Source organism: Acanthochromis polyacanthus, chromosome 18 (genome assembly GCF_021347895.1).
Source record: "Acanthochromis polyacanthus isolate Apoly-LR-REF ecotype Palm Island chromosome 18, KAUST_Apoly_ChrSc, whole genome shotgun sequence".
In the NCBI taxonomy this organism is placed as follows: Eukaryota; Metazoa; Chordata; class Actinopteri; family Pomacentridae; genus Acanthochromis; species Acanthochromis polyacanthus.
The window spans coordinates 12,593,908-12,621,064 of NC_067130.1; the positions used below are offsets into that span (position 1 = coordinate 12,593,908).

Genomic DNA, 27,157 nt, shown 5'->3' on the forward strand with positions numbered 1-27,157 from the left:
TGGATAAAACAACAGTGATAGAAAGACATGAAAATTTAATAATTAAATTATTTGAAAAGTGTGAATTAATTTTGAAATTTACAGACCTCTACAAAGTTTTCTTTTTCCCTGACTCAGAAAAACAAACGTGAAGATCACGGAGTGGCAGACCGGGATGGTGGCCATTCTCAGAAAACAGTACACCAGAAGGTTTTTGCACTTATTGAGGATCAGCCTCCCAGGAAAGTCAATTCCACAACTCTTATCAGCCTCAAATTCAGGAGGAAAATGGAACAAGGTGGAACAATGCAACTTTGTGGAGTTGCTGATGGTCTCATGGGAGTTTGAGCATCTAGTCCTCATGTGTTTTGTTGATCTGGAGAAGACCTACAATCGAGTGTCCTGGGGAAGTACAGGGTACTGGGGCTGTTGCTATGAGGTATCCTTGTACAACCAAAATAAGATCTGTGTTCTTTTAGCCTAGCCGCGCTAGACAACCCACGGCAACGAATTTAATTCTCTGCCAGGGTGGGTCTAGTTACCCTCCATAAGGCTCGAGGTTGGATGCTCCTAAAACTGGCCGGACGAATCACCATGAAGTGTAGAGTCAGAAGGCGCGCGTAACTAAGTGACGACAGAGGCGTGACGATTCTGACAGAAACAACCGGCGCACAATAAACAGTTATCTTTCGACTCGGCTTTGGCCACAGCCCTTAAAGATTTGAAGCTAAAATTCAACTTGAAAGATAAACAAAGGACGGCACTGAAGTGTTTCATTGAGAAGAAAGACGTATTTGGACTTATGCTGACGGGATATGGCAAATCCTTAATATACCAGTTGGCTCCGCTGGTTGGGAAGCTAAAGGGACTTTGCCACAATCCGGTGCTCTCGGAACTACGTCAGCCTATTTGTTGCGCTGATTGGTTGTATACCTACCCAACTGCTGCAGAGTGATTTGAAAGACAACCTTTTAGCCCGCCTCCCTCCCTGTCGAGAGTTCCTAGACCCTTGTGTCTTAAGAGCTGGGTCTAGCGCGGCTAGGCTAGTGTTCTTTCATATTCTTGGCACAAAGTGAAACATGTCCCAATGGGAGTCACACCCCACCAGGGTTGTCCCTTGTCTCTGGTCTTGTTCGTGTCATTCATAGAAAGGATCACAAGATGCAACCTTAGAGTTGCATCTTTGCTTTTTGCAGATGGTTTTATTGCCTTTATCAGACTGTGAGCTTGAACACCTAGTGCCAACCATATACAGGCTATGGTGCCAACTGGTAAAAAGTGACAAAGAAACTGTACATATAGACTCTTTAAACCTGTTTGTGCTAACTCTGAATGCCAATGCTAGCTGCAAGACTACTACAATGTCCAAAGCAAACTTACCACTGACAAAGAAACTATACAAGCCAGCTCACCAAACTTGCTAGTGCTACAGGCTAATGCTAACTGCTAATTGGTAAAATGCTTCACTACTTCAGCCAAGCTCACCACAGACAGAAACTATACAGGCAGACTTCATCTAAGATGCAAGTACCAATTGCTAAATGCTAATTGCTAATGCTATCTAAAAAGAAAAGAAAAAAACAAAGGCGCAGCCAGATGGTTTTGTTGTCTTTATCAGACTGTGATCTTCAGCACACATTGAGGTAGTTTGCAGCTGAGTGTATAGAGGCTGCGATGACAGTCGCTGCCCCAAGAGAAGAATTTAAAGTATGTTGGAATTTTTTTTTATGAGTGATGTAAACATGAACAGACTGGTGCAGCTTCAACAGCAACACGGTGCATTGCATCCGACTGTCATGGTAAAGAGCCAGAGGGTAAAACTTGTGATTTATCGGTCGATACGTTCCCTTAGTCATGTGCTCTGGGTTGTGACTGAGAGTGTGAGGTTGTGGACATATGACTCAGTTTTTTCTGTAGGGTTGCTGGGTTCAGCTTTAGAGATATTGTGAGGATCTCAGATACCCAGGGGAGCTTGAAAAGGAGCCTGTTCAGGTACTTCAGTGTTTGATTAGAACGTCTCCTACATGCTTTCCTTTGAGGGGTTTCTGGGTACATTCAGCTGAGAGAAGACCCTGGGATAGTCCCAAAACGCACTGGAGGGATTACAAGTGTCATCTTGCTTTGAAACGCCTTGGGAATCCCCCAGGAGGAGCTGGCAAGTGTTGTTGAGGATAAAATTTCTACTGTGTCACCAATCTACACATTATAAAACCCTAATAGAGACAGAACTATTGTCAGAGGGTGAAGTGAAAATGATCTATTTGATATGAAATCTACATTGCAAAGGACTACTAAAATACAATGTACATGGAGGAGATTAAAAAAAAACCTTCCTAAAAAAGTTAATCTGCTGCATCCTCAGCTAAAACAAAAATGACCAAAACTTCCCCTTCTCTGACCCCACTAATAGTTTTGAGGATTTTCAAGCAAGAAACCTACAAACAGCAGAAAAAACTTTATGTGTGTATATATGTATGTGTGTAAATATAGTTCTAATCTTTACATAAAATCAGAACTCTGGCATAGAAGTATTATGTTTTTGCTCCATTTCTACATAAATACATTTGCCATTTGGACTGACCTCTTTGAAATTCGCTCCTAAATATATCAAGAAATGAATAAGACCTGATGAAAACAGCCTCCCTGCTGAAAGAATAGTAAATTGTCACCAAGAAATAAATACCTCAACATTAGTAACTGTGGAAACAGTGCAACAAATGGCTCTCTTTACACACTCGCATGCAGTAACTCACTTATTTCCATGAACTGCCCTGGGGTTTACTCCTCAGAAGACTCAGGAAGGGGAAAGAAGTTCTGTAATCTCTTAAATACACCCACTCCTTACTCTCCTCCCTTAAAATTTCTCTCCTCTTCATTCTGTCCCACTCTCAGATCAGGAGGCAGACCTTCACATGTAAAGTAAAGCTGTGTGGATCTTGGACTCATTGCTCAGCTATGCAATAGAGAAGAGGATTAGCTCGACCTGAGCACCAGTGCAGAGACTTGGCAGTTGGCCATTTATCCATCACCTGGCTGACTGAGAGGGACGCTGCCGCACGCTCCCTCGTTTTCTCTTTCCGCCTAAACATCCTCTTCACTCCCTTTTCATTCTCCCTTTCTTCCTCTACCCCCTCTTTCCTCCTTTTTTTTCCAGTCAGGACCCTGTTATCAGAGGACCAGTCCGTAAGGCCCCAACCCTGCCGGCTTCCGGAGCCTGGCAAACAAATGGACACTTCTCTGCTCCGGCACTCAACAGACTACACTGGCTCCAAAGAGGACTACATGGAGAGCAGGGAGAACGCTGTGTTCGGGGCCGTGGAGCCCCCCAGGCGCTCTCGGGGTCGACTTATCCTCCACGGCTTGGTCATGTTTGGACGGGAATTCTGCTACGCCGTGGAGGCAGCGTTCGTTACGCCAGTCCTCCTCAGCGTGGGTCTGCCCCGCAGTCTGTACAGTTTGGTGTGGCTCATCAGCCCCATCCTGGGCTTCCTGCTGCAGCCCATCATTGGCTCGGCCAGCGACTACTGCCGCTCATCGTGGGGCCGGCGGAGGCCTTACATTCTGGTCCTGGGCGTCCTCATGATGATAGGACTCACGCTGTTCCTCAACGGAGATGCTGTCATCTCAGGTGAGAGGTTGGCGGGAGAGTTTGAGGGAGAGGAGACAAATCCAGAGGGGAGAGGCACAGTGATGTCTGTAATCCTGTTTTATCAGAGAGTGAGTTCTGCTTCGGGGGCTGGCGGTGGCTTCAATTCAGAAGTAATATTGCAGGATGAATAATTAGAGAAACAGAAATATTGCAGATTATAGAACAACTGTGCTCAAGTTTGGAAACATGTAGAAGAAGAATTGTTCTTATCTTAGCTCAAGAAATGCAAAGTAGGCATATGAAGGTTTAACTTATTCTCCTTTAATGTCTTTGTAGCCCCTCATGAGCTTTAACTGCCATACATGCTTAAAATCTAATGTAAAAGATGTGGCTATATATGTAACATCTTTCACCTACATGGAATGTGCAAAAAAGGTGACACACATTCACACATTCGTCAAAACAGAAAAAGATTTCACTTGTAAAACGTCTTGGCAGAAGTTATGAAGAATGTCTGATCCTCACATTTATAACATGTGACTGAAGTTAAATGTGTGACTTGTTCAAGTGGTCCTGAGCCAATGCCCGCTGGCACAGAAAGATGTTAAGACACAGCAGTGAAAGTGTCATTTCAATTAAGAGCACTCTGCTCAGTGTTACAACACTGCTTTATTGCTCATATAGAATAAGTGAGGGGTTAAGTGTGCAATCAGTCCAGATTTTCACGGTTAAAATACCCAATTATACCTTAAATGTAATTTCTTGATTGGAGGATAATGACAACAATCACTGAAGAGGGTATTTATAACAGCTGCTTAGACATTCCAGCGAGTCTCCAGGATATTCAGTGATTATGTCAAGTTAAAGGCTGCTAATGGGAGTTGTTTTATAATGAAATTATGGGCTTATAAAGGACCGAAAGTGTATTAATTCTAGGTTTGATCTGTAAGTTATGCTCCGTACAAAGCGCTGAAATCACCTGTACATAGTACTGTGATTGTGGCTATAAGTTAAGTTGCCTTTTTAAAAGTATTTCTCTCCTCAGACGTACTCAGCCAATTACCTGTCTGAGGTTCTCAGGCTTGTAGTAAATACCACATCAGTCCTGTGACATAATGTTTGCATTGTTGCACTGTAACTGCCCCCTTAAAGATGAACAGCTTCACTTCGACCAACACTAGAGTTGTCCTTTTGATTTTAAATAGTTTTTTTGGTCTTTTTGCTCAATTGCTAGAGAAATGTCTATTAAGATTTATGTAAAGCTGAGCAGGATTCCTCTCTAATTGCACAGTTTGTATTAGACTTCTATTGTTCCTTTCTCTCAAAATAGAGTCACTTTAATTACATATTTTAAAAAACACTTCATTATCCTCTAATTACACCTAATTAGGGCGGTATTATTGTTGCCTGTCGAACTTAATTGAGTTTCTTGAAAGAGCAGTGTTTCTTTCTTGCCCTTTTTTTTGACAAGCTCTCTGTGTGCTTTTCCTCTGATCTGTATCTTGGCAAATTAAACTTGCAAATTTGACGACCAAAGTTCCTTCTAATAATTTATTGATGTGATGCATGTATTGTTAATGCTATTTGTGAATCTCTGCTGTGTGTGCTGAGATGTTTTGTTCTGTTGTGCAGCTCTAGTCAGTGACAGGCCACTGAGGAGTATATGGTCCATCGTGGTGGTGATGTTCGGAGTCGTGCTGTTTGACTTCGCTGCAGACTTCATTGACGGGCCCATCAAGGCCTACCTGTTTGATGTGTGTTCACATCACGACAAGGAGCGAGGTCTGCACTACCACGCTCTGCTCACAGGTATCTAACACACTCACACACACTGCTGTTGTTTCCTACTTCACTGCTTTTGTGTTTACTTTATGCTTATTGATGCTGATTTCAGCCATGAGCCTTTCTCTGGTGACTGTTTCTTGAGTTGAATTCATCAGCATTTTGGCGAGTTTCTATGGGACTTGTGGGAATTTAGCTAAGTAACATTCACTGATGGTGGACGGCAGCAATTCTCAGAGTTAAACTGTGTGAGTGAGTGGGTTGAGTACTGAAGAATGTGTGAACGCTTCCATGAAAAGCGGCGCTGTCTGTGTTTGCATGTTAACTAAGACTGCAGAGAAAGTGTGTATGTGTGTGTGTGTGTCTTTGAAGAAGTGTGGAATGAAAGATGAATTCTTGGGCGGCAAAGCAACCCTTAGGCGAAGAGTTGGACAATGTGGGAGAGACTTAAAAATGTTCTTACTGAGTTAGATGCCAGTTAGATGGATTGATACCACTTTTATTTACTCATTGAGCATTGAGGTTGTCTTTGCATGTCTTGGATTATGGAGATTTTATCTAAAACGCATCCCTGCCCCTTTTTTTTAAACGTTTATTATCTGTTCATCACTGTATTTTGTATAAACAGTAGGAGGACCCATATCCAACAGTAAGACATACCAGACACTGGTTTCTATTTATTTCTAGAACCCTAAATCACAAGTAAGTTCTTCACAACCTTATAAAAAAGTCTCATAATCTTTATTCAGCTTGCAATTGCATATAATAAATAACAGCAAAAAAAATCAGAAAACTGCATTGAAGCTTATGGGCTGCACACATTTGAAACATTTCCCAAACCACCTTAAAACTTATCACACTTGTGCCTTTAGGTCAGGTCAAATCCACGATTATAAACTACTAGACTCTTGAATGCAACTGCGTTTAGCTGTGTTTTGTTGAATGCAGTTTAACCCGAAAAACAGCAACACCGGTTCGCATTATAAAATGGTTAAAAATAACCAATATTCGCATCTCTTACAGTTGTGTAAAATCCCTCCTTTTCAGGCAGTCAATCTTATATTGGATGGGGTAGGACTGCAACCCAAAGAATGGAGTACAACCTTGAGGCAGATGGGAAGTTTGCCATCTAACATGTGGCTCATGTTGTGAAAATCTCTCTGGCTTGGACTCTTGGTCATGCTCCTCGAGCCACTCCAGAACAGTTTTACCCATGTGCTAGGGCAAGTTGTCCTGTTGGGGGAGTCTGTTGCCATCAGGAAGTGGTGTTGCGATTGGGAGGGGGTTCTTGGCAGAGCATTGCATTGTAATGAGATGATCAGTTCACTTCAGTTCACTCTATCTGTCAGTGGTTCTGTTGGTGTATGTTGTTTCTGCCAGCAGTCTTATAAGTCATTTAGGGTACCACCGATGGTCCGATTATGCTTGTTGACTTGTTCCTCAGCATCAGTGAAAAGAAAGACATCCCCTCAAAGATTTCTGTAGGTTTAAATTAAGACTGAAAGTCTGTAAATTACATCTGTGAAGACTGAGATGGTTAGCTTAGCTTAGCATAAAGCCTGAGCACCCCTAAAGATCACTGAATAATGTGTTGTATATCGTTTGTTGTGTGATTGATTCTAAAATAACTAACTTGACAGGTAACTGGATTTCATTATATCATTTATAGTATGGACACTGATGTAAACCATAACTTTAAAAAAATAAAATAAGTAAATGGAAAGTATTAGTTCTGATTTTGATGTGACAAAACTGCACCTCTGTAACACATTTTGCCTCATTATTTTGATTATGTGCTTTTTAGGTTTGTCTCACTCTCATTGCATTAGTCAGGCCTCGCAGGTAGTTCTTTACAGGGAAAAAGCTCCAATAAGCTCACTGAAAACTATCTGCTCAGTATCAAACAGCAAACAGGAGCAAACATGAGGTGGTGGAGACCCAAAATCACATTGCTCTGTAACAGTCACATGTCAATAAGCAGCTCTTTGCTAATAAGCTAACGAAATGAGATAAAATATCAGCGCTGTTTTTGTGCTTCATTCTACTGATAGTCTGTGTAAGTCCACTGCTGTTTTCACACCGAATGTTTTCCAGAACATAAAATATGAGTATAATTATTTAAGAAAATGATCTCAGAATGGCTGAACACTGATCCTGCTAAAGTGTCTCCGTGTGAAAATATCCATCTCTTAGTTTTATCAGCTTTGGATAACTAAATGCAAATAAATGCCCCCTTGTCTAATATGTCTCACTGGGATTACTGAGCAAGAAAAGGTAACTCTTTCCTCCAGGACTCATTTCACTTTGTGGAATTTGTGAGTTTTGGGACAAAAGCTGCTTGTTTCAGATGGGAGCGTGACGTCGCAGTGGGGGTTTGTGTGAGCATTTTTTTGCCTTTTGTAGAGCTTTAACTTGTGTGTGTCTAAGTCACACTGATACAGTGTTTCCTTTATGGATTAACATATCTGACCTTCACCCTCAGATCATGGATATATTGTTGAAATGGTAAATGGATTTTTGATTTGTACTGTCAGACACAAAGACAGTTGTTACATTTCATTGAAGGTCGATGCTGCGGGGTCATGATACAACAATAATGTTCTCAGAGACACACAGGATGTTTGACTCCTCGTTCACAGTGATAGATTGCCCTGTACTCCCTGAGACGAACAAGCCTGTAATTATGTGTGACACCCTGGACAGCTCAACACACTGTTTGTGCCACTGATGGACACATTTAGAGGCAAGTCAGGTTTTTGTTTTTTTCCATTTGAGCAAATATGTCTGATTTAGCAGATCCTCCTAAACGTTCAAAGCACAAATCTTTGAAATTCAGCGGTTTATATCTGAAAAAGCAGGGACAAAGACGGATGTCAGTGACATTGACCTTTCCTATATTTCAGTACAGGCCCCCATGAAGCATTTAATCCTCCAGCATTTCAATGATATTTAGTTAACGAGGATTTTCAGCAAGTTCAAATTTCCATTGAAAAATAAACACTTAACCGTTCTGTTCAGACACGTGTAGACTAATTGTAGGTCATGTGGTGCCTTGAAGTTCAGGAAACACCTCAGTATAGTTTGGTATGCAGGAATTATAGACGAACTGAATTATGTGTTATTTTCTTTCTTACTTTGCAGAATTTATACTAGCCAGCACTTGAGGGGAACCTTGAATTCTTTTCAATAGCAATCTGTAAATAAAATACATCCTCTGTAGATAGTGATAGTATAGCGTCTCTTAACTTGGATGAGTTGGGTGAGAATTATGCAGCTAAAAATTACTTTCTTTGCTATTATCGACTGGCACCAATGTGGGAAAATTAATATTTTAGCCTCATTTTTCCTTTATACTCTGCCTCCATATGCTTAAAACATGTGTTCCAAATGAGTGCATTAAGAAATATCTATAAACTAAAGATCGACATCAAGCAGATCCTCTTTCCCGCACTTATTGGGGGTAAGATGATGTTTTTGGTGTGAGCGTCAGTTGTGCGCTCAGCTGTCAGCAGGCGCCGGGTGGTGTGAGCATAAGTCAGCCAGTAATCCAGCCCTGAGCTAGTCATGTGCTGCAGTCATGGGTCTGGACTGAGAGAGACAGAGGCCAGGCACATGATTCCTGAGACGCCAATGCCACCGCTGGTATGTGAGGGTTGGGGCGGAAAAGAGCAAGAACTGCGAGTTTCTCTGTAATTTGTGTACTTTTTCTTGGGAGCCGCACTAATCTCATGCCCATTATAATCAATACTCCGCTTTCGTGAGGGGGTGGGTAGCATTTTTAATGTTCACAGTTAGTTTCTTAGTGGCTGCATGAGTCATTATTGGTGAGGGATTTTCTATAGCAGCAGGTGGAGCAAGCTGGAGACAAAAACAGCCTGTAATATCTCCATAATGTTTGGATGGATTGCCATCATTTGTGGTACAGACACTCATGTTCCCTTCAGGGTGAATTACAAAAACCCTGATGATCCTTCAACTTCTTATCCAGGGCCAACAGAAGATTAACATTTTAATTTGTCCATAATTTTGGTTTATAAAAGGAATAACTGCAAAACTAAAAACACTCCCATCATTTTCAGCTGCAGTTAGTGTTGAGTGAGAATTAGAAAATGTTTCCGCACTAAAACACTAAAGCAGAGATAAAAATCATATTCACTGACTGTGTGCTTTGACTTGTGCTTTTTGTTTTTTAACACTCACGTCCCTAAACCCCACCAACAGGTTTGAAATTTGTTTTAATGTCACAAACGCTGAACGTCGGAATGATGGAACGAGACTTTCTTTATAAATTTATGGGAGATGGCGGCGTAACCACGAAACGCAGTAGGTTGAGGACGCCGTAAACCGAGAACCTACTGTATATGTAGCTTAAAAAACGGTCAGCTTATGACATTTGCATAACATAATCTACCAAACTCAGAAAGATATAATAATTCTCCATAGGTAAAATATATTAAATTCATTTCTACCATTCATTTTACATGATATTGTGTGGGTTTTCTTTTGCTTTTTAGTGTTTAATGAAGAATATTTACAAGAGTAAAAACAGTACAATTCCATATATTATAAAGATAGATAGATAGATAGATAGATAGATAGATAGATAGATAGATAGATAGATAGATAGATAGATAGATAGATATTTTATTCATCCTCTTGGGGAAATTCAAGGCATGATGAGCTGTTCCATCTGGATAATTCTTCAAATCTAACCCTAAAATCTTGACATTTTATCAAAACTGCTTAAACTTACATCTACAATTGTTTGAAAATTGAGTCTACAAGTGAGTTGTATTTAAAAAATCACTCTCTAAGTTTCATGAATGACAAAATTAGCTATGGAGGTCAAAACTGTTTCTTGCACCAGACTGTAAACGTGTACTTCTGCTATAAAGTTAGCCATTTTAACACGGGCTTCTATGGAGATTTACTCACTGTTGTAGCCAACCTCTAAAGAACTGCGGTTTTTGGCACTTCACATACTTGCTTCATTTCTTAAGTAATTCTTTTTTTTAAATTAAATACTATTTATTACAGCTGCTCTTTCAGTCTCCTGATTTTTGTTGTAAAGATTTTTTTTACACATACACCGAATCCCTTTACACCAGACGAGCAAACTTGCTGAACATTTGCATCGTCACTGCGTGCATAGTAGCTTATAAAAGACAAAGGAAGTCTTTGAATCTATTTCATGAGATAAGTGCAGAAGAAAGCTACAAGCTCATTGAAACCTTCCAAATGGACTCTTGCACACCATCTAACTTGCAATAATACTAATACTAATTGATCTTATGTTGCTAGACCTTCACTGAGCACACTCGCATAACCCAGAGCTGCTAGAGTGGGTGTAGACTCCTGTTTGAAACAATGCCTATAAGAGGTTGTTTTTCATTATTGTATAGGAGCTATTCAAGCTGCCCTCTCAGCCCTGGGGAAACAATTTTTATAGCTTTAACGTGAAACCATTTGACTTTAAGTGGCACTTCTTAGTCCATTTCTATACAGTTTCACCTTGCCAGTATTACGTCTCTCCAGCTTGTTTTCATTTTCATCCGTTTCCACTGGAGAAACACTTTTATGTCTGATTTGCTTTGTTGCACTGTTCCACAATACAGAGTTCGCAGGTATTGCAGAGGCAGAAAGGTACACAGTTAGACCAATATTAATGATGCAGGAGGAGAAAAGTGAGGGATCTGGAAGTGGAAAAGAGATTTTTCTTGTAGCACACAAATTGCTACCTTAAAGTGAAGTGTGACTCCTGCCGTGGTTGTTGCTTTGGCAGTCGCTGAAATGAAGAGAAATAGCGGCTATTTCAGGTGGCCAACTGTAGAGGACAAAGAGGACTGCAAGAGTTGATGAATGAGTGATTCAGTCAGTCAGTCAGTCAGTCAGCAAAACAATTAATTTGTTATTTATTAACCACATGTTAATTAGTCAAAATCCCCCTGTGCAACGCTTGTGTGTGCGTCACAATGTAGACATGTGATGACCTTTAAGAGGACGCATCAGTCAACAAGAGTCTCCTGCGGCAGTTTTCTCTTTTATTATCCAGCAAGCTTATCTAATCTCCTTCAAAACCAATATTACGCAAAACGGCATCACATTTTACAAAAAAGCAAAATTCTGTGCTGCACAGAAACATGCTATGTAGTTATATAAAAATATGCTGAAACATGTGTATTCTTTTCTGTTTTCACAACATTTGATCCTCTTTGAAACAGCGTACATGTGAAGACTTGAGCAACACCCCAAGGACAATAAGCTTTTACAGTCACTTACTTAAAAAAATTTGAAAAATCAATCAGTGTCACAGACTTCTGTTGAATAAGTAAGTGTACCTTTTTGATCAGAGGGTAGTATCATCCCCCCTTGAACCTGCAGGGCCAAAATTGACCCGTTTTTAAGCTTAAAAATTTGGGAAAAATATATTCTTACAGTGAAACTTCTGATGGCCACACTTTCAACATTTTTGGGAAATCTTTGAACATTTTTTGTTGGAAAAAAAGAAATGTTAAAAATGTTTCTTAAGAACATTCAAGAAAGAAGAAAGAATCAACCAAAATTGTGTGAATGTTCTTAAAGAAAATATTGGAATCTTTTCTGATATATATGTAATCACTTTAGATGTTTTTTAGGATTTTTTGGAGGATTTTTACTCATTTTTTGAAAATATTTACAAGAATTTTCTTGCCACATTTGGGGGATTTTTTTTAATATAAAACATTTAAGACAAACTTTTAAGGAATTATTGGAATTTTCTTCCTGAAGATTTTTGCAGATTTGCAGAAATGTTTTCGCTGAATTTTTGGGGTTTTTTCAGACAAGGAAACAATATTTTTTGATGCCCATAAATGAGGACAACAGGAGGGCTGAATAACCTTTTGTTGGTGTTTCCCATAATTTTCTGCCAGTCTCTAGTTTTTGATCCCTCATCAACATAAACTCCTTTTAGTACAAGACCTATAGAGGGTTTTCTTGCAAGCACAGCTCATTTCAAACCTCAACAGAACATTTCAATCCGGTATAATTCTGAACTCTGACTCAGTCATTCCATAAACCTCAGTTTCTTTAGAATCATTTCATGGTGGATTTGTTAATCTGAGAATGCTGTTGAATAGTTCACTTCTACTTCAACTGTCGGGCAGATTGCCTCACATTATCTTCAAGCGCTGTTTGATTCTGATTCAGAAGTCCGAGTTGAATTAATGACCTGTGTGAGAACTTTCTCTTGAAAAGTCAAAGCTATGTGACAGTGTGTACAGGTGTCGCTCAGAATAATGAACGTAGAGAGAATTATTATCTGAATCTGTGGCTCTGTTTGCTTTACAGAGCTGTATTGTTTCACCTCTGTCTCACAGCTCTCATAGAGTTATTTCTGACGGCAGCAGACTGATTTTTTTTTGAGTGAAAGGCCTCCAAATAAAAACTGCCTTGCCTGCTTCCCAAGCACGTAAAATGAGCAACCAGCTGGGGACCACTACGGTGCATTAAGCAGCTAAAAAGCCTCATAGACCTCTAAATCAAAAATAAATAAACTCTCACAGACAGTTTTGCCGTTTTAATTTAAAAGGACACGCTACTACCAACTATGTAACAGCACTTCCGAATGACAAACTCTCACTGGGAGGGTCGCTGAGAGTTTTGTTGCTGGTTTTCTTTCCTTTACTCCTCCTCCTGGTTTACTCTCTGCTTTGATCTTCACCTCTGCAGGTCTGGGTGGAGCGTGTGGTTACCTGGTTGGAGCGATGGACTGGGGTCACTCAGTGTTGGGTCGGCTGCTGGGCTCCGAGTACCAAGTCATCTTCTTCTTCTCAGCGCTGACCTGGGGCATCTTCCTCACCGTGCATCTCTTCAGTATTCCAGAGCAGCCGCTAGGCAAAGACCCATCCGCCTCTGACTCCTCATCTACCAGCGCCCTCCACCTGCTTGTCTCCCACAGTAATGGGTATGGAGCCCTGGTTAAGGAGCCTGTCTCCTCCACACTCACAGCACCAGTTCCAGACCTCAGACCGAGGTCTTTCTCAGCGCTGGGGGAGGCGAACTCTGTGACCTCCAGTGCCAAGCAGCCAAACAAGGAGGTATGTGATGTGCAGAACGCAATTATTTTTACCGTGTGCATATAAATGGAGTAAGTGGAGTACTTTTCATCTACCCAATAACTGCACTAATCATCCTGGTTGGGGTTGTGTATGGTGTTTGTGATGTCAGTTATGCCTCGATAAGCCAAGTTGCCTTTTTTGAAAGATAGAAACGGTAACGAATCAACATGTCCTGTGACAACACGCTACCAACAGCGGGACTTGTGTTGGACATATTTTTATGTAATATGTCAAGCTCCATCTGGATTGAGCGTTGAATCTTTTAAACTGTGTAAAAATGTCAACTTTTTAAACAGAATCTTACTTTGGTGAAGACGAAGAATTCACAGAGGGCCAGATTTGATACACCTGGCATGCGGGAAGCGACAATTGTGTTATTGAATTAAGAAGTATCTGTCTATCCACCTCCCAATTTTCAGGGCTGAGAAATGAAGCAAGTGTGTGAAGTGTCAAAAACCTCAGTTCTTTGAATGGCCACTTGAGGTTGGCCACAACAGCGAGTCAATCCTCATAGAAGCCCATGTTAAAATGGCTCAGTTTATGGCAGAAGTAAATATGTTTACAGTCTGGTACAAGAAACAGGTTTGACCTACATAACTAATTTTCTCATTCATGAAACTGCACAAAGAGTTATATAGAACTCACTTGTAGTACTTAAACAAGATAATGTAGATGTACATTTAAGTAGTTTTGATAAAATGTCAAGATTTTAAGGTTAGATTTGAAGAATTATCCAGATGGAAGCTCATAAATACAAGGTGACACAAAAAACGGGAACTTTTTCATAGTAATTGAAACCTTAAAACATGCCATTTAAGAAACAATGATGGAATTTTCATTTTTTTAATTACTTCCTGTAGATGGCGTCCTCCTGTACGAATGCATTCTTGAAATCTACCTGAGGCTATCTCAAGAGTAAAGTGTACACGACTCGACCAAGAACTCTGGATGAGTTAAAACAGAGAATTCAGGATGAAATTCACAGTATCCCAGCTGAGATGTTGCAGCGGTCAATGAGGAATCTCAGCAGCAGATTTCAAGAATGCATTCGTACAGGAGGACGCCATCTACAGGAAGGAATTTTTAAAAAATTAAAATTTCATCATTGTTTCTTAAATGGCATGTTTTAAGGTTTCAATTACTATGAATAAAATATTTTTTTCCATCACTCTTGGTTTTATTGGATTGTTAAAAAGTTCCAGTTTTTTTGTGTCACCCTGTACTTGAATTTCCCTGAGAGGTTGAATAAAGTATCTATCTATCCATCCATCCATCCATCCATCCATCCATCCATCCATCCATCCATTCATCCATTCATCCGTCCATTCATCCATCCATCCATCCATCCCTCCATTCATCCATCCATCCATCCATCCATCCATTCATCCATCCATCCATCCATCCATCCATCCATCCATCCATCCATCCATCCATCCATCCATCGCTGTGCTGTGAGCAGGCGCCCAACAAATTGGAGCAGCCACATGCCATCGTGCCCCAGTTCAGGTTTTTGTGTCAAATGTTCGCCAGGTTGATTAGTTCTGATGACATACAGCTAAATGTTGAGGAAAACAAGTATGCTCCTGGTGTGCTTCCAACCTGACACACTTGGTCCGATTTTGGAAACTGTGGGCACTTTGAAAATTATTGTTTCTCCTCTTCATGGTAGCGGCAGAAAAACATCTCATCACCACTGATGATTCTGGACATGAAGGTTGGATCATCCTGTGCTCCACTTTGAGATTCATAGAGACATCTCAACTATGCACCTACCAGTGGTCAGAAAAAATATTTAGCACAGGCGCCATTGTTGATGACATCATCCACCAACCTGGAACTTTTTGATCGACCTGTTTTTGATCGACCTGCGTATTTTGGAGAAAGTTCTGCTGCTAACTTGGCCAATAATAGTAGTTTAACTTTGAAGTGTTTTGCAGTTCAAATGATAAACTGGGATATACTTAGAGATAACTCTAATGAATAATATGGAATGTGAAGTGGCAAGAATACATCCAAAGCAGCATAAATGTGAAATGATTCACTGCATTATGAGGATATTATTCACTATACAGCTTTGTTTCCTTTCAAATCTGCATTTTCTGTCTTTAATCATCTCCAATCTATGATCCTAGAGCACAGTCCTTAATTAGACCCCTCTGAGGTGTTTATGATCAGTCCCTTCATTCATTCTGATTAAGTTCTTTTTTTTCCGTGCAGGCATGTTTTTTTGATTGCTGAATCGTTTGAAGTGTCATGAGCTTTAAGTGCCACTAGCAACGAAATGCCAGGAGAGTAATGAGTGCTACGAGAGGAAACCTTTGCTGTCAGTGTTGTAGCCGTTGTGTATCTGTGCAGGCCCAGAAGAGGATGACATTCAGGTCGTTGATGAAAGCCATCGTCGACATGCCGAGCCACTACCGCTGCCTGTGTGTCAGTCACCTGCTGGGATGGACAGCTTTCCTCTGCAACATGCTCTTCTTTACCGATTTCATGGGACAGGTATTGATTTATGTGTCTCTGCATATGGACTCTAAACATGCAGGCTTCACTCCATGAATTCTAATGTCACAGCGGTATGAACCTTACCCAGTTGTGACTTGGTCTTGGTCCTACAATTCGGTTCTCTGTCACTGTTTTCTTGGAAAAAACGCCCCTCTCAGAACAAGAAAAAAAAAATCTTATTTCAAGGAACTTTAACCTTGAAATAAGTGAAAAAAATCTGCCAATAGAACAAGTGAAAAATGACTTGGTAAGATTTCGTGAAATAAGTTGTGATATTTAGAATATTGAGATCTTCAAATCAGCTGGGAAAACTTATTTTAAGCTATATTTTACCGGGATTGTCAAGCTTAGATGTATCAAAATAAGCCAAATGAGGTAAAAAAAAAAAAAAAGTTTTTCACTCCAAATTTGAGATGTATTAACCCTCCTGTTGTCTTCATTTATGGGCACCAAAAAATATTGTTTCCTTGTCTGAAAAAAATCAGCTAAAAATTCAATCAAAAATTTTGAAAATTTGCAAAATCTTCAGGAAGAAAATTCCAATAATTCCGTAAAAAAATTCCCTTAAAATTTTTATTTAAAAAAAAATACCCCAAATTTGGCAAAAAATTCTTTTAATTTTTTTTTTCAAAAAATGAGTAAAAATCTTCCCAAAAATCCTAAAATGATCTAAAGTGGTTACATATATATCAGTAAAACTTCTAATATTTTCTTTAAGAGCATTCACATAAAAATCAACCAAAATCCAGTGAAATTCACTGCATTTTGGTTGATTCTTTTTTGTGAATGTTCTTAAAGAAACATTTTTAACATTTCTTTTGTTTTCCATCAGAAATGTTCAAAAATTTCGCAAAAATGTTGAAAATGTGGACATCAGAAGTTTCACTGTGAAAATATTTTTTTTTTCCACATTTTAAACTTTAAAACAGGTCAATTGGAACCGGCAGGATGACATGAGGGTTAAACATATTGTGAGTTTTCTTGTAAAATACAACCCAAAACAAGATAATTTCAAGATTGTTTGACTTAACAAGATATTTAAGATGCATCGTCTTAAAACAAGTCCCTCCATCTTGCTGAAATGTCACTTGTTAAGTGAATTTATCTTAAATCAAGTGGGAAGAGACATTTTGACTAAAAAAAAGGACAAATAGACTTGGTAAGAGTTTAAGTTTTTGCAGTGTTGGATGTTGCTGTGTGCGGATCTTAACCACAGCGTACTTGCCAACAGATGATGAAATGATGCAGACATACAGATTTCTATTTTGAACATTTATTATTCATATTCAAACCACTTTCCAAACAAACACTTGCTTCTTCCAGCTCCTCAAATGCTTTATTCCACAGAATAAGGAAGCGTTTGGAGCGGTCCATGCAGACTGTTGTTGACTTGTGTAGATGACGAAATTGAAAATGATGACAGAGGCCGTACTCGCATATATGAGAAGTGTAGCCTTAGATATAACTCTACACTGTTAGCTATGAAGTCCTTGCGTCTCTCTCCACCCATCCGTCCCCAGTCTGCTGCAGCTGGAGCACACCACCTCACCGACAACTCTGCTTAAACACTGTAAAACTACTGTACCCTACATATTTGCAAGTTGTCATACTGGAGTAATTTAACCATAAATGTTTGAACAGGAAACTGATTCTGAAGAAGAATAATGTTATAGAGAACCTCACTCTGCAAGCTGACAGGATTGGCTGCTTAAATTTGTGACATAAAATCCTGGAAGTCGTTTTTTTTTTGTGAGACAGTGATCAATACACTGCAGCTTCAAGGACAAAATGCTCAATCATGGTTTGACAACTTGTTTTTGTGTCCTTTACTGCATTAACAAACACCATAGGGACATGTCCAGGTCAGGATCTGTAAAAAGAAATGTGATGGGTTCTTTATTTACTTTATTTTTTGGATGGTTGATCGAAATTTGCAGTGTGAAAACCCGAGGCTCTAAGAGATGGCAGCGCTTTTGATAAACAATTTATTTCTGCAGCAATCATCCGATTAAACTGTGAAAACATTAATCATCACTCGTAGCCCTTAATATGACTCAATGTCAAATGAGGCGAGCTGACAAATTGAGAACAATGCCATTAGAAGTGAATGACAACAAAGTGCAACAAGCGTCTGCATTCAAGCCCCATTAACCTCTGATTGTGTGGGAGCAGGCGGAGGCTGACGGCGTGGGAGTTTTCTGTTATTGTGTGTAGTCTTTTGTCGACATGCCTAATAGTGATGAATGCTTCACAGGCTCACAGCGCGCATGGTGATCAAAGCACACACTTTCTATCATGGAACAGTACTCACGGCGTTGGTTCATTAAGCTCAGATGAATGTTATCTGAAGCTGCAGCCGTTGTTATCAGGAATAAGACACATATAGTCAGGCTCCCTGATGAGTGAAAGGAAAGCATCATCACCAATTTTTTTGCAGGAAAAAAGATAAAAGCATGTATATGTTATATTCGTGAAGCTGAGTGCTTAGATCCCTCAGCCTGTGACTCTGACTAATGTAATTGTCTGCTAAGAATAGGACTCTGTGTTATTTGCAGATTGTATACCGGGGAAATCCTTATGCAGACCACAACTCTACAGCGTACATCACTTACGAGAGAGGTGTGGAAGTTGGCTGCTGGGGGCTGTGCATTAACGCAGTGTCCTCTGCTCTCTACTCATGTAAGTGCTCTACATCTGCCTGAGTGACAAACAGAGTGTCTGAATTGGTGTTCCCTTCTATTTTCATCATGGCAGGCAGCATTGTGTCCCGCAGTGACATTATTAGTACCTCTGTGAGTCACAGCCTGGTCGTGCAGCGAAATGAAGAACAGCGGGAAATTAACGCTTCCCTGTGTATCAGGATTACACGCTGCAGCCATCTATTAGCAGCAATAGTATGCCGAACCATGTTACTACGTGCACACATTTTGCTTTTTTAACTTGAATGATGTTTACATTTTTTAAATTTTATTTTGAAATATCAGTGAAATGGAATGTAAATTTGCATGTATAATGAGCACATAATAAAAACCTGTAGCTGTGAATAACCTTTTTTTTTTTAAAGATTTCACTTTTATTGAAATTAAAATTTATTTCTGTGAATATTTAAATACGATTAGTGAGATACGGTTAGTGAGAATTAACTAAAAATATCTATCAAACAAACATTTAAAAGCCAAGAAATACACATGATCTAATGTATCATTATAAATATGAAAAGCATCGTAATTATGGGAAACTAGTGTGTATTTATAAGGTGGTTATTTTATGTTATTTTGCTGTTTTTTGTTTTGTTTTTTGCAGCCCCAGCTCCTGAAATGTTACTGTTCTTTTACTGTTTTTGTTTTTTTTTCACAGTGTGCACTTCCGTTCAAAAGTAGGTTAAGACAATATCCATGTAAAATCCCAACTGTTAAACCGAGAAAACTAATGTGATACATGCACAGCAGAGCTCAGCCAAAGACATTAAAGGCTGGCCACAGACTCAGTGTGAAATTGGCTCCATTTAGTATGGAGGCTGAGAAAAAGAAAAAGTACTTTTACAGGCCTTTTTTTTTTTCTTTTTAAATCCATTGCTGCTCGGAAATAAGAGACATCCTGTTCAATTAAATGTCAGTCAACTGTGTTAAATCTAATACTGTGGACCATAAAAACCAGAAATAGTTATGACATAACCCACTATCTCCCCTGAATCAACACAACTCAGGTGGGTTTGTTGATTCACAAAGTAATAATAACTGTCCATGACATATGTGTTTGTGTGCTTTTCAGATGTGCAGCGCTTCCTCCTCCCATACATCGGCCTGAAGGGATTATACTTTATGGGCTACTTTGTGTTTGGTCTGGGCACCAGCCTGATTGGCCTCTTTCCCAACGTTATCGCCACCCTCATCCTCTGCAGCGTGTTTGGTGTCATGTCCAGCACGCTCTACACCATCCCGTTCAACCTGATAGCCGAGTATCAGCGTGAAGAAGAGGTAATGGGCCGGCAGTGGAGGCGTTGTACACAGATGAAATGCTCAGAAGTAACTGAAAAAAACTGTTCAGTGATGATGTTATTCAGTGAGAATGTAGCTCAAGAATAAGCTGACATAATCATTTTAACTTCTCACTCGTCAGTTTCATTTAATAATAGTCCACATGATTACAAATCTGTTCACTCACTACATAACAGGCTATTATAGATTTACATGGTTCTTGAATGAACCTTTAATACGTAAACATTTATATACTGTACATGACAACAGATGTGTGGACTATATTATGCATTTAAAAAATTACAGTGTTGTGTGATCAGCTGTTGATCGCTGCCTATCAAGAGCTGTTGAATCTTTAGCAGTAAACACTTGGCGTAAATTGCTGTAATGAGCAAACCAGCAGGAGCCGCAATACAAAACATGCCGTTGGCTCAGTGATTTCTGTTTTCTTACAGCTATTAATATTAAAAGACTGGTGTTTGTTGGGATTTCACTTTGATCTAAATTATAGCTGTATGAGCTTATTTTCATGCCCAGAATCAAAACCTGTTGATCCCAGACATCTATCAGTGAAAAACAAAACTGTAGCCATACGGTCGACTACACAAAACAATAGAGCAGCAATGACAAGCTCAATAACCCATTCGCTGATATGCAACTACAGAATAGCCATTTTAGTCGCTTTAAGCCAAAACGTCAAGTTCTTGTTCTTAAGTCGAGCAACTCCAAACAGATGATCAAAATCAGGTATAAGAGCTGACTTTCAGTCTTTGACTTCAGTCTCGTCTGAATTCAGCAGTAGGAAATGACAGGTCATCCAGGTCTTTTTGTCTTAAGGCAATCTTGCAGTCTGGCTAGCTGATTAGTTTCATCTGGCTTCATAGATAAATACAACTGAGTGTCATCAGCATAACAATGGTAATTAATACAGTGCTTCCTAATAATATTGCCTAAAGCAGGGGTGTCCAAACTTTTTGCAAAGAGGGCCAGATTTGATAAAGTGAAGATGCCTGGGGGCCAGTACTTCATTTGTGATGTTTTTTTAAGCACAAAAGTTACATGCAAATGTACACCATTTTAAAACAATTTTCATTGTCACAATTCTCTTTATTTTTCAAATGGCAGTGTAACCAAATATAAGCCACTCAAACAGACATGAACAACTCTAAAAACACAATTCTGCCTTTAATTCATACCTGGAGAGTCAGATAACATTGAACTGTATGGAATACCTTAAATTTCCATGAGTTTGATCATTATTTTTGCCTCATTAACATTTTAAACAGGAGTTATATGTAATGCAAAGTTGTCCATTATCATTAAAGTTTAAAACAAGTGAATTTTGCTCTTGTCTTTTACAAGATCTTTCAGAGAGTAATAGTTTGTGTCACATCTACAGGTACACAACATCAACAGTTATAACCAAATCTTATTCAAGATGTGTAATAAAATAAAAAAAGTGCCATAAGTCCAAGTGCATAAGTATGCTTTTGGCTTTTCACTGTTAATAGTGACAGATGTTACCGTTCAAAACATTCAGTTTCAGATTGATCAAGAAACCAATAACTTGCTGACACTTATGAGAAGGGTGGTACTGAGATTTGGATTTCAGTAAAGAGGCCAGGTCTGGTTTGCGGGAAGTGGTTGAGATGCGTAAAATGTCACGTAAGTGGGAGTCACTTAGTCTTGACCTCAGTCTGTTCTTGTTTAAGTTCATGACGATGTCTGCTCACACAAATATGTGGAGCCGAATAGGCTCAGCATTTTCTTGGGAAATGTTCGCATTTCTGGAAACCTGCCTTTATCCAGCTGCCCATAACAGTCAACAAGAGAAAGCTGCTGGTGCTTACCGCACCGCTCATCATCACCCTGCAGCTCAATGAGCTCCAGCTGCAGCTGTGGAGGAGCATCATCAGGGTCCACAGAGAAGGGAGAAGAGAAAAGCAACATGTCCTTTTCAATAACTGCAAAATCCCGAAAGCGTTTGTTAAATTCCATAGAAAGAGATGCGATAGCTGTTGCATAACTCATTTGTGCACCGATGTTGTCCTGTGGGAAACTGTCGATGACCTCTTTCAAAGCTCGAATTTGCGCGGTGCAGGGCTCCGTTTGGGACTAGTGTCTCTGGAAAAGTTGCAGCTTGGTTCCAAAGGCCTTGATGTGAGTGTACAGCTGGCTCACCACTGCATCTTGTCCTTGCAGATTAACATTCAGCGCATTCAGATGCTTCGTTATGTCAACCAAAAAAGCCAAATCTGCCAGCCATACAGGATCAGACAGTTCTTCCATCGGTTGCCCCTTTTCACCCAAAAAACATCCAATTTCCTCTCTGAGAGAGAAAAATCGCTGCATTGCGGACCCCCGACTTAGCCACCTCACAGCGTTGTGATATATTACGTCTCCGTATTCAGCCTGAATGTCAAGCAAGAACTGCTGAAACTGTCGGTGGTGTAGAGCTTTAGAGCGAATAGAATTGATTGCCTTTACCACTGATTTCATAACATGATCAAATTTGAGATGTTTGGCGCAGAGTGCCTGCTGGTGAATTATACAGTGAAGTTTAATAGCGTTACCTCCTTCTTCACTGACTTTATTGCAGATCAATGTGGACAATCCACTTCACTCACCAGCTATGGCAGGCGCACCGTCGGTAATGATCCCAGAAACTTTACTCCATGGCAGTTTCAGATCATCCACAGCTTCAAAAACCGAAACGAAAAAAATCTGTTCCTCTGGTTTGGCCTTTAAGGCTTTTTTCAGATCAAGCAGCTCCTCTGTTACGTTCATGTTGTCATCAACTCCTCTTAAAAAAATCAAGAGCTGTGCAGTGTCAAATGCATCGGTGCTTTCATCGCAGGCTAATGAGAAATAATCAAAAGCCACTCCCCTTTCCCCCAGTTGTCTCTGAATATCTGATGATATGTCCTCAACTCTCCGTGCCACAGTGTTAATGTACCTTCAGTAAAAGGTTTCCCATGTTTAGCTATTAACATGGTCACTTCGTAGCTTGCTTTGGTGATACTTTCCTTGACTCACAGGCCCGCATGAAGAATCGCTGTTGTGATGCCAGAGCAGCTTGGAGTTGGTTCACTTTTTCAGCGCGGTCACTCCCTGTTAGCTTGTCATATGTGTTAGCATGTTTAGTTTGGTAGTGTCTCTTTATGTTAAAATCTTTAAACAAGGCAACAGTCTCTTGACAAATAAGACAAACGCAATTGCCTCGATCTTCAGTGAAGAAGTAATGTAATTCCCATCTTTCCTGAAAGTGGCGGCCCTCACTATCAACTTTCCTCTTTTTCTTTGCAGTCGCCATTGCAGCAATGAGCAGAGAAGGGTTCACCAAGGATGCAGAGCCAAATAGCATTAAAGTGGTGCTGCCACCATGTGGTGAAATGAGGAATTACATTTTAAGTTTTGTGATTTATTTAGTCTGTTAGACAGTGCTAGCGGGCCATAAATAATACATTATAAGACCGAAGTTGTGGGCCGTATGAAATCCTACCGTGGGCCGTGATTAGCCCCTGGGCCGGACTTTGGACATGACTGGCCTAAAGAAAGCATGTATAATGTGAACAGTGTTGGCTCAAAGACCAAACCCTTAGGAACTCCATGATTAACCTTACTATGCTTAGAGGAGTCATTGTTGATGTGCACAAACTGGAACCTGTCTGATAAGTAGGATTTGAACCAGTCCAGTGCTGTCCTTTTAATGCCAATAGAATGTTCTAGTAGCTGTAATAAAAACTTGTGGTCGATAGTGTCAAATGCTGCACTAAGGTCCACTAAAACAAGTATAGAGACCAGTCCATTGTCTGAAGTTATGATAAGGTGCTATGATGCCTGAATGAAACTCTTCAAACAAGCTATTCCTTTGTAAATGTTCACATAATTAATTTGCAAGAGTTCTCTCCACAACTAGTCCAGGTTCAGGCATATGTAGGGCTGGATATCAATCTAAAAGTTTCAATACTGGTACCAATACTGATACCTTCACTTCGATACCGGTTCCTAAACGATACTTTTTTCTATACCAGTTTTACAATATATACTCTAACAGAATGAAAATTGCATTACACATTACTTTTCACATCTTGAGTTTAATTTCCCAGTGATTTCCAGTGCAAAAGAATATTTGCAAGCAATGTACAGTTCAATACATACTGAACCACCTTCGCCCCCTGACCCTTCCTGGCCGACCCGGAGCCGGTCGCGGCGCACCGCCGCGGAGGAAATCCGTCCGGCGGGGGACGGCCCGCACCCGGGGAGAGGTCCCGTGAGGGGATCCTCCCGCACCAAGCGGCCACCCCTGGCCCGCCGAGTTGAATCCCCTGGGCGGACTGCGCGGACCCCACCCGTTTACCTCTTAACAGTTTACCTCTTACCTCTTGAACTCTCTCTTCAAAGTTCTTTTCAACTTTCCCTTAAGGTACTTGTCGACTATCGGTCTCGTGCCGGTATTTAGCCTTAGATGGAGTTTACCACCCGCTTTGGCATATACTGCACCGCGCATTATTGGCGTCCATTTTACAAAAGTAGAGCCACGTTTTAGACCTCAGAGGCATCTTTTCCCACTTCGACGACACGCTACACAACTGCAGTAAAGTCAATGTACCTAACGTGAAACCTGTCTGTGAATGGGGGAGGCGTGCCACAGCATGTTTTTTTTCCGGCTTGCCGCAATCACGTGTAATGTTACAGCCAATCACAGGTTTTCTTTATCATAATCACGTGATAAGTACCAGAACATGGACTCGAAAGACCGAAATTTCGGTCGGTACCATTAAAGAACCGAAGTTCGGTACCCAGCCCTAGGCATATGGGTTCTGTAAAGCGTCTTGAGACAACTTGAATTGGCGCTATATAAATAAATGAATTGAATTGAGGCTGCATGGTGCAGTAGTGGTTAGCACTTTCACCTTGCAGCAAGAAGATCCCCGGTTCAAATCCCGGTCTGGGCCTGGGATCTTTCTGCATGGAGTTTGCATGTTCTCCCTGTGCATGCGTGGGTTTTCTCCGGGTACTCCGGCTTCCTCCCACAGTCCAAAAATATGCTGAGGTTAATTGGTTACTCTAAATTGCCCGTAGGTGTGAATGTGAGTGTGACTGTTCATCTGTGTATGTAGCCCTGTGACAGACTGGCGACCTGTCCAGGGTGTCCCCTGCCTTCGCCTGAGGCAGCTGAGATAGGCTCCAGCCCCCCCCGCGACCCTAGTGAGGATAAAGCGGTGTATAGAGAATGGATAGATGGATGGATGGATGGATGGAATTGAATTGAGTTAAATCCATGAATCCTGGCTCCTACACTTTCCATATTAAAACTTTATAGTCTCTGTCATGAGACCTGGTTAAACACAGGCTTGCTGTTATGCATTTTAGGTTTGATGCCAAAGCTGAGATATTCCTAGAAAAGTCCTTCAGTGTCGTAAAAGACATTATTCTTTACTGACCTGATGATGACCTGGTGAGTACTACTCTTTGTAAAGACTGAGCCGAGCACCCTGTGTAAAATTAGTGCAATGTCCCTTCAACTCAATTTACTTTATCACAACAGGAAAACCCACTTAATATAATTGCTGTTTCCAGGACGTCTGGGGAACATTTATTAAAAACAATCAATAAAGCAATGAAAATATATCAAGTGCTGGTAATAGTCTGTCAATCAAGTGCACAGGCATGTGGATTTGTTTGTAGTTAAGTCCAGATAGTGGCAAAACACTTAAGGCTGCTCTTGAACGCAGCACTTTATGCAACATGCAGCAAAAAACTTACTGACAGCTCACTGACATTTAAAAGTTTTATTTCAATATCAGCTAGATGAAAAGATCCAGAGGAAAAAAAAATCACTTTCAGTTTATGGCTTCTATGTAAAATTTAATCTCTGATGTTGAAGTGAACACATTAACTTTTTTATAATATTGTGGCGACCTTTTGAAAAAGCTATGACCCATCAATTAAACATACATCAGCATCATCCCCTCATCAATCTATGTTTGTTAGAAAGACACACTTTTTCTGGCATGCTCAATCGATAGCTCGTAAGATTAATTGGTGATGAAATCCAACATGAAATGGCTGCACTGGAAATAAAAATCTTCATGGGAGGGTCTCATAATATTTTTAGAGATGAGTCTGTTTACCCAACTGTTGATTGCTGTTTGCCATGGACATCCGGTGGTTATGAAATTGATATTGCTGTCGTATTTTCCCCTCCTCCTCCTTCTCTGTAATTGCTAACACCACTGCCCGCTGTGCTTCCAGGAACAACTGAAGCTTCAAGGAAGCAATAAAAGTCCTCGTGGCTCTGGGATGGACTGTGCGGCGCTCACCTGCATGGTCCAGCTGGCTCAGATCATCGTGGGCGCCGGGCTCGGAGCTCTGGTCAACGCAGCGGGGAGCGTTATCGTGGTGGTCCTCTCAGCCTCGACAATGTCCCTGTTCGGCTGCATCTTCATCGCCTTCTTTATCAGACAAGTTGAATGATTTTGCTTATAGAAAAACTATTTTAATTATATTGTTTTAATAAATAAAGATTGTCTAAAATGTCTTTCGTTTTCCTTTCCTTGTACCTCAATGGCATTTATACATTTTGGGGGGTTTCTCAGTGCTGGAGCCTGGGGATTTCCTTATATGTTATTACACTGCTGGTCAAAATGCATTGATCTGAGCAGTCCACTTAATTAGCCGTTAGCTATATATAGTTATTCCCCTGATTACCCAGGAGAATTCACCTACTACCACTTCTAAAGCTCACTAATTATCTTCAGCAAGATATATTGTGTAGGTTAGTGAGCTTTAGAGTTGCTTGCTCTTTATCTAGTGATCTTATATTTTAGTTTCTCCAGATCAATATGAACTAATCAGAAGGTAAAATGTTTGATAGGAGTCTTAAACAACAGTGCATAATTTACGTGGACGTGACGTTTAAGCTTTTGTTTATATCGATTGTTAGGATGACCGTTTTGCAGTGGGATAAAACAGGAGGCTTGAGGCAAGATAAGATGCTGGTGAACCTGGCATTTATTCACCAACATTCCCATAAAAAGAACACAAACAGCACAGGTGGTTAACTGATGTGTTGTGGTGCTCCTTTTCTCTCTTAGCTCTTACTCAGCTGCCAGTCTTTTATAGGCATCCCTCTCATCAGCCCCTCAGGCCTACCAACATAAGGGTAATCCAAAATAATCAAACACAAGAATTTCACAAAAATATAACATGTCTTTCATTTTAAC

At 40.3% G+C, this 27,157-nt stretch overlaps 1 protein-coding gene across 1 annotated transcript; it reads left to right on the forward strand.

Annotated features, from left to right (window-relative positions):
- Positions 1-1,775: 1,775 nt before the first annotated feature.
- slc45a2 (solute carrier family 45 member 2) lies at positions 1,776-26,472 on the forward strand. The gene is made up of 8 exons (XM_051938946.1): positions 1,776-1,793; positions 2,944-3,607; positions 5,201-5,377; positions 13,061-13,428; positions 15,805-15,948; positions 18,507-18,630; positions 19,723-19,928; positions 26,187-26,472. The coding sequence occupies exons 1-8, from the start codon at positions 1,776-1,778 to the stop codon at positions 26,406-26,408; spliced, it is 1,923 nt and encodes a 640-aa protein (XP_051794906.1). The 3' UTR covers positions 26,409-26,472.
- The last annotated feature ends 685 nt before the right edge of the window (positions 26,473-27,157 follow it).

Excerpts from the sequence above, each read along its gene's own strand:
- slc45a2 (XM_051938946.1), top strand. Across the intron at positions 13,429-15,804 it reads CCAAGCAGCCAAACAAGGAG|GCCCAGAAGAGGATGACATT; the intron begins GTATGTGATGTG and ends GTATCTGTGCAG. Across the intron at positions 18,631-19,722 it reads GTCCTCTGCTCTCTACTCAT|ATGTGCAGCGCTTCCTCCTC; the intron begins GTAAGTGCTCTA and ends TGTGCTTTTCAG.